Consider the following 13,436-nt stretch of genomic DNA (forward strand, 5'->3'; position numbering starts at 1 on the left):
GTCTCGAAAAACTACAGAATTCTTCAACAAGAAGAATATTCAGGTACTCCCCTGGCCAGGCAACTCACCCGACACCAACCCCATTGAGAACTTGTGGTCAATATGCAAATGAAGAATGCAAAAAATGGATTGTTCTACAAAGGAGAAGATGATTTCTGCCCTCATTGGTGTATGGTTTCGTGATGAAGAAATGAAGAATATTTGTGGGAAATTAGTGGAATCCATGCCAAATCGTCTCAGAGCTGTTATTAGGAACAAGGGAGGCCACATAGATTACTGAGGTATGTCTTAGATCCTATTTTTATCCCGTTTGAGTGTTTTTGCATAAGTAATTACGTTGTTCGGATTAATTTGCATGCTACTGTACACTCTTCTAATCTGTGCTTTGTGTAGTCGATGTAGAGCTGGAAGTTCAAGTCATGTGTCCGAGTAGGTCGGGCAAAAAACATTCAAAGATTCTCCCTGGTGAAGAGGACCTTTCTCATGTAAAATTTGAACAAATACTTTAGATTTTGCCTCAAGCTACATTGAAGACCAATGGAATAAGAGTTTATTATGAATTTCCAAGTGAGATTGATGTGTTTGAAAACCAATAATAATTTTATATTTATTAAGAGATTTTGTTTACTTATTGTAGTTATATTTTTGCATAAGAGTACATTAAAGTTCATTATGCTGTAATATAAATGTAACAACCATTCTTATGCAATAACACATCATTTAGATTTCGTAAATGTGTATTCAGTTGAAGAGTATAACACACGTAACATCTAGTGTAACATATGTAACATAAGGAAAGGCCTTATACTTTTTGAATGTGGTTCCTGATTTATATCTTCTTTACGTCAGTTTCAACATAAGATCTTTGACATTGCCACAAAAAATATTGAAATTCTAATGTTATGCTCTTCACAGAAATTTACAACTTAAAGAGACTACATGTCATTGCAAGTCCATTTTTTGTAACGTAGATACATAACAGCCAATTATGAAGAGATATTCGGTGATTCATTGAAATTTATATGATGTACGTATATGCTATATGGGAAATAAATTAATCTGTATTTGGTGAATAATGTAAGGTTTTTTTCCTAGGCCTATATCATTTTCAGATTATTATAGGATTTTAAATACAGTCTGAATGTAACATACATAACCATGGAATGGCTTTAAACTAAATAAAGGTTATTCATAAAACTAACTGAAAGAAAAATTATTTTTATGAAGCTTAAAGGTGAGTTTCATAAAAAGGAATGTTTAAAAATTTACTGTGTTTGACTGCTTATAATTAGAGGGTGATGTTGATGACCTAAAAATCTACTTAAAATGATCATTAAAATGCCCTTAAACTAATGGAAAAATGACATATAATTAAAAGAAAATGACAATAAATGTTATTCACCATACTCGCACCACAACTTCTTAAAAATTAGTCACCTTGTTTCAATGACTGCCCTGCAAATCTTGGAGAGAGGAGCCAACTTCCTGGAATTTGGCTAAGATAAAGGAAAAGAACATGCAACAAAATGAAGGTTTTAAGGGAAAACTATAGATTTTAATGAGGGTTTATAATGTGTTTCAGTCAGGGGTGGTCCATATCAGTGCCTTCATTCTCCGTTTCCTCCTCCTTCCGCACTTCACTTTTGTTACCAGATCTTCCAGATGAGGGAGTGTGAATGACAAAATAAATTGTGGGCACAACATGCATTCTTGCAATATTTATGATAAAAATACTGGCTACTGCAGTAGACATCCCTTCCGAACCATGGTGAGGACACAACATCCTGTCCAGGACATGGTGAAAGTTTCCCCCCTTTCAAACATGAATTCTAAAGACACTCTCGTACTGACAAAAGAACAGAAACAGTCAAAGTTCTCACGTAAATTAAGCTGCCGTGAAGCATTTTATATTACTTCAGTTGTGTGAAGTGAAGCCTTCAGTGGAATGAGGGATGGACTTTAGAGTCTGTTCCAAACTATAAAACTCAAACCTCACTGTTATTTACTTATTCAGTAGGTAATTACTACTGACCTATTTGGTTAGAAAATGATTTAACAGACCTATTGGTAAAGAAGAAAGTAAAATGCATTCCAAATGATCTAAAAGTTCTTCAAAATATTAAAAATGGTCAAAAAAATGCCGAAAAAAAAAACAAACATGACCTATTAGTTCAAAAACATTGATATTAACATGGAAATAATTTTTATATTAACAGGCATTGTCCTAATGTGAAAAATAAGATGACTTTTCATCAACATCAGCTCCCTACTTATAATTCTCTAAACAGTGATAAACAATTTTTCACATTATAAAAAGCTTGACAATTTATTTTCGAACTGGCACAAACTTGTAATTCTAATTTCATTACAACAGTGGAGCATCTGTTCCTGCTAATAACTTATAAAAAAGTATATCATTATCTTGATAGATAGGCTACTGTGATCTCTCCAAAGCTTTGGATTGTATTAATCATAAAATTCTACTACAGAAATTAGAATACTGTGGTATTAAAGATACAGTATACCAGTGGTTTGAGTTATACCTCCTAAACAGAAAACAAAAAGTTGAAATCAATGCATTCAGTAACTCCTTTAAATCTACTTCAACATGGTGAAATGTTCATACAGGGGTCCCGCAAGGATCTATTAGGGCCTCTTCTTTTTCTAATTTTTATAAATTATCTTAGTCCTTTAATAAAAGGAGCAGGTTATCCTGCACTATTTGCAGATGACACAAGTATCATAATTACAGACAACTTTGCCACATTCAAATATAAAACATAAACAATTCTACTTAAAAGTTATGACTAGCATTAAACATTAATAAAGCTAACATAATTCAGGGATTCTTTTATTATAGCATATCGCTTAATTTTCGTCAAGTGTGACAAACGATGATGTCACAACATGGCAGTAGTTACGTCACAACATGGCCGACGTAAACCAACACGACGAGTAAATAAAACTATCTAAAAAGAATAATCACACAAATTGACGATATCCCATTCTGGAACAGAGCCCATCCACTCTTATACAAAATAGGATATCAGCAAAACAATTTCACAACATCCCATTCTGGAATACAACCCATCTGCTCTTATACAAAATAGGATATCATCAACACAATCCCATTATCTAAAAAGCAATAATCACATAAATTGACGATATCCCATTCTGGAACAGAGCCCACCTGCTTTTATCCAAAATAGGATATCAGCAAAACAATTTCACAACAACCCATTCTGGAATACAACCCATCCGCTCGTATTCAAAATAGGATATCATCAACACGATTCCATTATCTAAAAAGCAATAATCACACAAATTGACGATATCCCATTCTGGAACACAGCCCATCCGCTTTTATCCAAAATAGGATATCAGCAAAACAATTTCACAACATCCCATTCTGGAATACAACCCATCCGCTTGTATTCAAAATAGGATATCATCAACACGATCCCATTATCTAAAAAGCAATAATCACACAAATTGACGATATCCCATTCTGGAACAGAGCCCATCCATTCTTATCCAAAATAGGATATCAGCAAAACAATTTCACAACATCCCATTCTGGAATACAACCCATCCGTTCTTATTCAAAATAGGATATCAACACAATCCCATACGTGAAATTTTGGCAATTCGACACTATACACAGCAGAGAAAACACACTTATATCATTGAATTCACAGTATTCGACCTCATATCACTGAAATATCACCTCAACTAACCCACTAACCTTCCCACATACATCGACCTCATGTCACTAAGATATCACCTCAACTAACCCACTAACATTCTCACATACGTCGACCTCATGTCACTGAGATATCACCTCAACTAACCCTCTAACCTTCTCACATACGTCGACCTCATGTCACTGAGGTATCACCTCAACTAATCCACTAACCTTCTCACAAACGTCGACCTCATGTCACTGAAACATCACCTCAACTAACCCACTAACCTTCTCACATAAGTCGACCTCATGTCACTGAGATATCACCTCAACTAACCCCCTAACCTTCTCACATACGTCGACCTTGTTCAGCCCTCCGTTTCACTCCTCTTGGGCCAGAAACACACTCCATAGCCAAACAAATCACCAGTAGCACAACTGTTCACGAATTGAACAAATAATAGAATGATTTACACACCATCCAAACACATGCTTTACCCGTATGCCATTCAAACCTCATTAGTACCAACCACCAATAAAATTTACACTTATACCAACCTAACCACAGGAATTCACAGTGACCTCTACATTTTTACCCGGAAAAACAAAATGTAACCCTACTAACCGATGACGTCAATCTTATGACATCACCCTATTCCCCAATCTAGCTAACATATATTCTCATAAACATACTACCGATATCCTATAGTCATATAGACCCCATAATTCAATCTCTCAAACGTTAGACAACTAGTCTATCAACAATATACCCCTACTAGAAACATAACCAAATTTCTTGGTTTGCATATTAATAATATATTAAACTGGAAAAATCGGATAAACTCCAGAACATGGATTGCGCCCTTTCCCTCTTACTTCAAAATTCCAACCTTGTGCACACAAAATAAATTATTGGAACTGAAAAGTGCCTTCTCGTAAATATAATGATGCGCATTCGACAAACGCAGACAAATCTGCTCTGTTTAGTATTTTAAGACATAATTTGGTAGGTGCAATCCGTGTTCTAAAATTTTAGAACACGGATTGCACCTACCAAATTATGTCTTAAAATACCAAACATTTTCCTAAGAACCTTATTCTCAGACACCCTTTAATTTGCTTTTTTTTTTCTCAAAGTGAGAGTCCAAGTTTCACAACCATAAAGAACAACCGGTAATATAAGTGTTTTATAAATTCTAACCTTCAGATTTTTTTACAGCAGACTAGATGACGAAAGCGTCTCGACCGAATAACTGTATGATATTTATGAAAACTCGAAGAGCAAGCTCTACCTTGACATGTGCTACTGAATTTCTGCATATTATAACTTGTCTACTTTCATAGAAAAGTAAACCCATATCTAGGCTAATTTGCAAACCAGTCAGTAACATTAATTTCTATGATATTCCTACTGACTACACTATGTTATGCAGTTTTTGGTTTCATGCGAAGCAAACTCAATAGGTAGGTAACGAATCTTATCAAAATTAGCCTGTTCTCAATAATGCCTCAATATGACTAGAAAATAAGCATGTAATCCCGCTAATCAACTGTGATCTGCTGGAAAATGGAGGAGAAATTTACCCTAATATGATCTGTAGTCTAATTACCATGTCGGATTCTACAGTTACACCCACTAATATAATACGTACCGATAAATCTATGGAGAGATCAGTTCCATCAAGTAGAATAACTCTGCATTGAACGAGATGTTTGTTTGGGATTAGGCGTTGAGATCCGGACTTTATTTGTGTCGAACCTTTTTGGGCATTTCGTCCTTTCCTCCGGCTTAAAAATCTCAACATTTTTTTGTGTCCGAGGCTCCAAATATGTAAACTGATGTAACCAATTCAATAAAATTATATAAGGCACACAATTATAAATCCCTACATTAATTTACTGCGTACACAAAATTACAAAACAATACACTTAAAAAAATACTGTCTTCCACCTTAACAACCACACTAACACGCAAGGTAACTGGAATATAACACGGAAGACAATTCAGTTAACCTTTACAGCCGATTAAACATACTTTTGCGCATAGTTCTGCGCACAGAGTAGGTAAACAACATTCTCCTCATTCCCGTTATCATATGGCCCAGTTATATTTTACACGAAGCCAGTAGAGTTAGAGGCCAGCAGTGCAGCCAAGCCCACAGCATGGAAAATCCTAACAAGGCAATATAAATATCCCTACAGCTCTAAAATAAAGCCCGGTAGAGACGGTGCTTGTTTTCTTGCCTGTTTCCTTACTAGCTAGCAAGCTGGGTACCATGGTGGATACGATGCTGGCTTTGGTGTTGGCTACGGTGATGGTTGTTGTTTTCACGGAAATGGCTCTTTTCACAGTTCGAATTGGAAAATCATCTCCTGTTTCATCTGTTCCCAACACTCATGGTCAAAAAGAAACTAAAACGTGAGTGGAAAACAATTAAAGTCCTACATATCCAAATGTCATAATAAGGTACTTAAGCCATAAGTGAAAAACAGCTAAAATCCGATATTTAATTGCTGTTAGTTAGAAACTGAAGAATATAGAAAAAACAGGTTTAAGCCTGGTTCAGACGGTGGGTGTTTCTGTGATGGATTCCAAGGCGGCTGCGCGGATGGGTCGCCTGCGTGCTGACTGGCTGGCTCCCGTATTGCCTACGGTGATGGTAGTTGTTGACAATATTTTGACATTTTCAATATTATTATAGAAAAAATATTTTTCTTCGTAAATTTTCGAAACTTTATAACAACCCTGCACAACGTATCATGACACTTTGGGTAATCCCCTAGATTATCTTTCCTTTAGCAAATTCTTGGCACTATTAAATGATGTAGGATAAAGTTTGAGGTGTACCAGTCAACGAGTTAGAAAGTTCTTCTCTTTCTACTCGTTGGTACCAGTACAAATATTCTGCCGGGACCCGCGCATTTTTTTAAGCAAAGCGTGGAGCGCTGAAGCAAGACCGTTCTTTTATTATATTTGCTTTACCTTCGCTGCAGGAACTGTGCAGCAAATCCAAACACCGCGTTAAACTATTAGATGCATTTAAATATCGTTATTTACGCATTAAAAGTGATGCTGTAGCCTTTCCTGAAGTGATTTGTGCAGTTACAAGCCTTACAAGAATGCATCATTATGATAGATTCATCAACTGCACACTGGATACATTCGCAATCACTATCAAACTACCTGTTAAATGCCACACTTGCCACAATGATGACGATGCGCGAAGGGTTTCAATTTTATACAGGCACAGCAGCGCTCGCTGTGCGTCTAGGTAAGTAATTATAACGTCATTGATATTATTATAGTTGTTTTTAGTCAACTGTCCGAAGCAGTGGCGGCTCGTGCCTTTCTTGAATGGGTGTTCACAAAAAAATATGAGTAATGAACACACTGATATATTCTCGTATAGCTGAGTCACACGTCAGAGATAAATGAGTTCTAATATTCATGCACCAAATCTACGCATATGAAACCAAAATTAAAACCATTAAACAAGAGTAAAATTAAGTCATAGGACTCATCTTCACTGCTGTTGTAGATGGTGTTGAAGATCTGGATTTATTTGTAGAGAAACTCCATGCGCCTAGTTTTGAGAGATGCAAACTTATCAATAACTTTATCTTGTTTAGAAGTTCCCCCCCCCCACTGCCAACATAGCCAATGTACTTAATCGGTCTTCTGTCATGATGTTACGGAGGAATGTTTTAATCCTCTTGTAATTTAACACACATCCGTTTCCAAACTTGAAGTGTTACTGTTTCAACTCTAAATATGCACCAATGCAGCTTGTATTTTCCTTACTTTGCTGAATAAAAGACAACAGAATTAGCCCCCGCGCATAATGGTATTTTGAAAAGAAAAAGTAAAGAGAGAAAATGAGGAAAGAGGGAGAAAGGAACAGGATGCCAGACCCAAGAGAGATGGGGCATCTCTGTTTCTCTGTCACTAGCACGTTAAGACTTGTGCGAGCCAGAGCTATTGTAACCATTGTAACAAACCAGAAAATATTCTCGCCTCAGGCTATTCCACCCTGCTAGAGGAAAATTGTGCGAGCTGCTGTCAACCAGTCCAATGGAGATTTAAAGACACACGACACACGAACGGGACATTCTCTCGAGACGAAAAATGTAGGAACGTCATTGCGCATTGGAAAGTAATATATGTACCGGTAATAATATTAATACAGTAATACGTATGATTATTGTTGGTTTTTAAGGTGTTCACGTGCTCCTGTGCTCATATAGAGGAACCGCCGCTGGTCCGAAGATAGGTTTGAACCTCACTTATGAGGCAACTAGGCCAGGAGATAATGGGGTAGGTGGCCAATTCCTTTCCCCTCCATTACATACATCGCTCACTATAGCTACGTATTACACTAGTCAGACTTCAGATGCATACAAACTATTGTTCTTCCTCTGACACAATATTATCACAGTCTACTATATACAGTCACGAAGCTTGAGTTTTGAGGGTGCTAGAAACAATAGACTGTGACGGTACTATTTTGCATTGCCTGTAATGAGGCGATATTAGCGAACCTAGTGGTGAGCAACTATCTAATGATTGCATATTTACAACGTATTGAGCTTCGCGACTGTATATACTAGACTGTGATATCGTCAAGTGAGATATACTGCCTGATGTATGCCTACTTATCAGCCAGAATCTCAATCAGAGGATTTTCGGCCTATATAAATCCTTGTCTTTCATGTCAACAGTTACAGTAGAAGAGGAGGATATGAATGATTTGTATCTGTAAAAGTTACGATATTTTTTTTTTCTGTTCTTAATCTTACCCGTTTCTTTAGGTACGCTTTTTCTACTTGTAAATTGAATTTAGCGACTTTTTAGCATTTTGAAGTGACGATTGTTGGCTACTCTGATCTTCACTCACCTGGCAACACTGCGGCTAGAAAGAGTGACTTCCTGCTACTTCCGGTGTGTTGAAATAGGCCAAGATGGTGGTTTGTGCGTAATTTGTGCAATACTAAGTGGTCTGTTGTTAATGAACAGTAAATCTTTGTTTCTTTTGTTGAATTTTTGTTAGGTCAAAACACAATATGAGTCAGATAGCCATTGACAGTACTCCTTTGGGTTCAAAGACATGTTTGAACAGTAGTAAAAGTTTGTTTCATGATTTCGTACGTCCAAGGGGTCAACACACAATCAAGCATGCAAGCTCACCGTTTAAAGGTTCCCCACAAAACGATAACTTTGATTTTATACCGCTTGGGTATAGTAGCCCTATAAATAATAGGGGAAGAGGAAGTGGTGGTAATTGGAGAGGGAATCGCAAAAATTTCAGTAGCCCTTCCAACAATTCAAGCTATAACAGTATGAGTCCATATAATATGAACAAAAAACATTTTCGCAATAGTCCCTCAAGTTCAAATAACTCAAGTTTCAGTCCATATAATGATATGGAAAGATCCAGAGGGAATTCCTCGTATAAGAAGAGAAGGGTAGGCATAAGTTAATACATTTGTAAATTTTCGTGAACTTCACTATAATTGAATTCAATTTTACATTTACAACACTTTTAACTTTGTTTTTTTTTTTTTTTTTGCTTCTAGGATAATAACTTCTCATTTAAGACGAGAAATAGTGATGATATAAGTCTGTATTATCACTCTTCAATGCTGGAAGATCCTTGGGCTGACTTAGAGCAGAAACTGAGAAACCGTACAACAGAACAAAATTGTAGTCTCGGCAGTAAAGATGCACTAGAAAAAAGTGTTTCAAATTTGAGCAGTGTGGATTCTCTTTTGTCTAGTGATTCTGATGAGGGAGCAGATTCTCAGGAGACAGACAGTACCGTGTCAGTGAGCGACGGGTCGTCATAGCAAAAGCCATTTTCAAGTGATCCGCAGCATTTCTCATTCTTTGTATAACACTTTCAACGTGTTTGTTTTCTATGCATGGGGAATTGTAATATTTGTTAGCTAAAGATTTTCTTTAGTACCACTAAATTGTGAAATTTGCTGTGGAGATTAGGCTATAGCAAAAGATGCTCGGAGAAAAGTTTGACTTCTGTTATATTGAGTTAAAATTCTGAGCGTGATGCTGTAACAAACAATTAGTAAGTTACGTGCTTTATATTATAGATATTGTAACTAAATTTCTATTATTGCAATATTTTGTATATATTACTGTGAATTGTCATGCCGGATATCTATATTGTATACAGTATTCATATTTACTGAGTTTAATCGTATAACTTTATCAGATTATCATTGGCACTTAACAGTTTACAACGTATGTTATTAACATGATTATTTTTAGTATGAGTTTTCATAATGAAATAGTTTTGCTTTCATTTGCATATCATCCATAATCATGACAAAAATGAAGTACAAATGATTTTCTACTCTTGTAAAAATATTAACATTCATCAGTATTTTTACGTATAATTATGAAGTAATAAATACGTATACATTCAATTTTCTGAAAGTTTACTTGTGACAATATACTTTTAATTATGTTCCCTTCCCATATCGCCTTTTGAAATTTTTAGCCAGAAATATTTTATAGTAGGCCTAAGTAATGCGTATAATCGAAATTATGTTAGGATAGATTTGGTTTCATTTGCATTTCAAGATTGTCGGTTTTCTAAGGCTTTTAAAAGAGATATATTTTTCGTCATAATATTGTAGGTGATATTCTAAGGACTTTTAGAAAGGAAATATTTGCCATAAAATTGTGTAGCATAGTACATTGTGAATAGGTGGTAATATAAATAATTTTAATTCTAAATACATTAATAAATTTTAAACTTGTTTGTTCGGAGATAGCTATTAATCGTCAGTCGTAAATGGTCATTGCGGTCAACACATGCGATTTAAAATAATAGTCGAGAATTTGTTTCTTATTTCTATATTGTTCACGCTTATAGATAGCCTACCTATAATTTTATTGTATAGAATAGGGAAATGTTGTCTTGTAGCAAAATATCTTCACACTTAAGTTAAATCTGATATAAAGTTTAAAAACATGTCACCACAGTTATCCTGTTTGTTGTCATGGACATGTTTAGGAAGAATTTAACTTTTTTCTGGAAATGGAAATAAGGATAGTTAAAATGTTATATGTAAGTTGAACAGATAGTTTATTTTGATAATCAAATCATTAGTCAGTCATGTAAGTTTATTTTGATAATCAAATCATTAGTCAGTCATGTATTTTAACAAGTCGTAAATTTGGAAAATTATAAAATAGGAATCAGTTGGATTTTGCACCACAATTTCTGCAGTGTGACTGTCGGTGAGTTACAGATCTTTTAAACTATATCTCTGCTATTGAGTGACTTTTAAATTTTAAGTGGCCATTGAGCGACTTTTAAATTTTAAGTGGCTTATCTTGGTCGTGGACATCAGCATTACAACCTTCAGCTATCTCTCTTCCCTCTCACCACAAACTATGACATTGCATAGAGGTAGAGAAGATATACCATATTTTCTGGAATAAACCGCGCACTCCATTTTTGAAAGGGGGGGGGGGAAGAGAATAAAAATAAAACTTTCAACCATTGTATTCACATGACAGTTGTCTTCTTCATTCTTCACTGTTTTCGTCATTACCATCTTCGTCACCTTCACACTTCTCCATACACAATCGTGCTCTGTTCCATCCATCTGGTTGGAGACAGTACTCTTTTTGAAGCTTTTTTTCAACAAGAGAGAGAGATATGCGTGCCCATGCATCATGGATCCATTGACAATATAAAACGCACAAACTACACATTTATCACATTTGAACTTGATTCTGACACATGTACTGTTAATCCAAATGCCATTTAACAATGTTAGGAATTGAAATACCCACACTGGAAGATATTGGCATAGTTACTATAGGCATCCAACAAGGAAAACTCAGTGCGCAGAAACCAGTGGGCGTGACTGTCTCGCGCAGATGGCGTATGCTCCCTTTCCCAGCATGCTCTCATGCCTACTGCAGGGAAGTAAGAGGGGTATAGCATGCGTTCCTCGAGGAATCCAAGCTGAGGTTTGCTTGTAGGATACCTATACCTTAGGAATTGCACAGGAAGAAAATCGGGCAATGTTGCCAACTTCATTTTGAGTAAGCCATGTACCCTTTCTTTTTGCTTGTATATTTCGGGAAAAAAGTATGCAGGGTATTCGAAAAAATACGATAAAAGATCTGTAGTACACATTGTTGTGTCATGGAACTAGTCATTATTTTGCAGCTGATATTTCTTAATTGCCCTAGGCCTCTTGAGTATGAGTATTTATTTGACTCTGTTATTTAATGACATTTCATTAACTATGGGATATGTTTTGGTATTGGTTTAATTTATCATCCCCATATGTGGGGAGATGTAGCGACATCTGTGACTACAGTAACCTTGTCACAGTACTGGTCTCATGTCCCTTAGCTATCCTCTTATATAACCCACTCTAACCTTGTGACATTCCTCGCTCCCATGTCACTTATCACCTCATCTAACCTAACCTTTCACTCGCAATACTTACAGAAATACATGTCAATGGAAGGTAAAAAACAATGCAATACACACACTACAATCAGATGCTACTACTAATATGTACCAGATGCAGTAAATGTTTTATATATACTGCTTTTCAGAGTACCCAACAGGTATGTATTTTTGAGCACCGACAGGTAAAAGTCACAGGTGGTTAGCTTGCGGGATAGAGATTATAATTTAATACTAATTATCCTGTCCTCGAATAGGCTATGTCTTGTAGTCTGTTCATGGAATTATTGCCAGTATGTGTTTGGTAGAATCATGTAAAAAAAAGATGAACCTATATTCTTTCTCATTGAAACTGTTTGCTCAGGAAATACATGCTGTACTATTCTTTTGCCTCTAAACTCACATCGCACATGAACTTTTGCATTGTAAAGGCATGTCCAAGATCAAGCTTTCGGAGTTCCAGTACCTCTTGTGTGAACTTATGTGCCCATGGAGATTAAACCAAGTCTCATCTGAAAACAATATTAGGTAATAGAGTCCATCTTTTTGTTGTGAACGAGATTTAAAATTCTCTCCTAGATGATGGGTTATCTGTTTGTAGTTCATGAGTGAGAGTTACATAATAGGTATGTTTTCTTTCTCAACAGTCTTGCAGCTTTGTGTAATGAACCAAGAGAAGCTTTTCTTTTTATTGCATATGAAGCTTAGTATGAGTAGATTTATATGAGAAATATTCTTCCATTTAGCTTTGATGTATTGGGTGGATGAGACGAAATGCCACTGTTTAACCGAAAGTCTAGCTGCCCCTGCATGCTATAGGAGTTGTCTTCCTACTGTCTAAGCGCGATAGTAATATGCGGTACGATAAAAACATAAAAGCTTACCTCATTCTTGTAAATGCTGGAAATGGTGGCCGCCTGCATTCAAACAAGCTTCATATCTTTTGATCACATTTCCTGACATTTATTGAAGTTCATTTTCACTAATCTTCCGCATTTCTTGTTGGATATTTTCCTTAAGTTCATTCAAGATGCGAGGCTTGTTTCTGTATGTTACACTCTTTAATGTCCTCCACAAACAAAAATCACAAGGATTTAGATCGGGGGACCTGGAGAGCCACAAACCATGACTCACAATGTGATCACAGAAAACATTAGAGATTGCTTGCATTGGAATATGTGCAGTATGTGCCGTCGCATTGTCCTGAACAAAGTATGCATATTCTTTTTTCTTATCTGTGAGCTCCGTGAAGACAGGCTGCAGAATCAGTTGCACATAAAGTTCAGAATTTATAGTGT

The 13,436-nt window shown here is 36.0% G+C and overlaps 1 protein-coding gene and 1 long non-coding RNA gene across 5 annotated transcripts in view; one reads left to right on the plus strand and one right to left on the minus strand.

The window, feature by feature from the left end:
* Nucleotides 1–5,759, minus strand: part of yrt (erythrocyte membrane protein band 4.1-like yurt) — a 192,606-nt gene extending 186,847 nt beyond the window's left edge. For 3 of the 4 annotated variants that reach the window (XM_069824478.1, XM_069824486.1, XM_069824461.1), the window contains exon 1: nt 5,338–5,759. In XM_069824478.1, the coding sequence (XP_069680579.1) occupies nt 5,338–5,490 (153 nt within the window). In that variant the 5' untranslated portion in view covers nt 5,491–5,759. The remainder of the gene's footprint in view (nt 1–5,337) is intronic. The other variant, XM_069824469.1, reaches the window with a different exon arrangement.
* A 2,855-nt stretch (nt 5,760–8,614) lies between these two features.
* On the plus strand, nt 8,615–10,141 carry LOC138698512 (uncharacterized). The gene is made up of 2 exons (XR_011331885.1): nt 8,615–9,148; nt 9,260–10,141. It is a non-coding gene; the product is annotated as an uncharacterized lncRNA (long non-coding RNA).
* The last annotated feature ends 3,295 nt before the right edge of the window (nt 10,142–13,436 follow it).

The sequence above is a fragment of the Periplaneta americana genome, chromosome 1, assembly GCF_040183065.1.
Source record: "Periplaneta americana isolate PAMFEO1 chromosome 1, P.americana_PAMFEO1_priV1, whole genome shotgun sequence".
NCBI lineage: Eukaryota > Metazoa > Arthropoda > Insecta > Blattodea > Blattidae > Periplaneta > Periplaneta americana.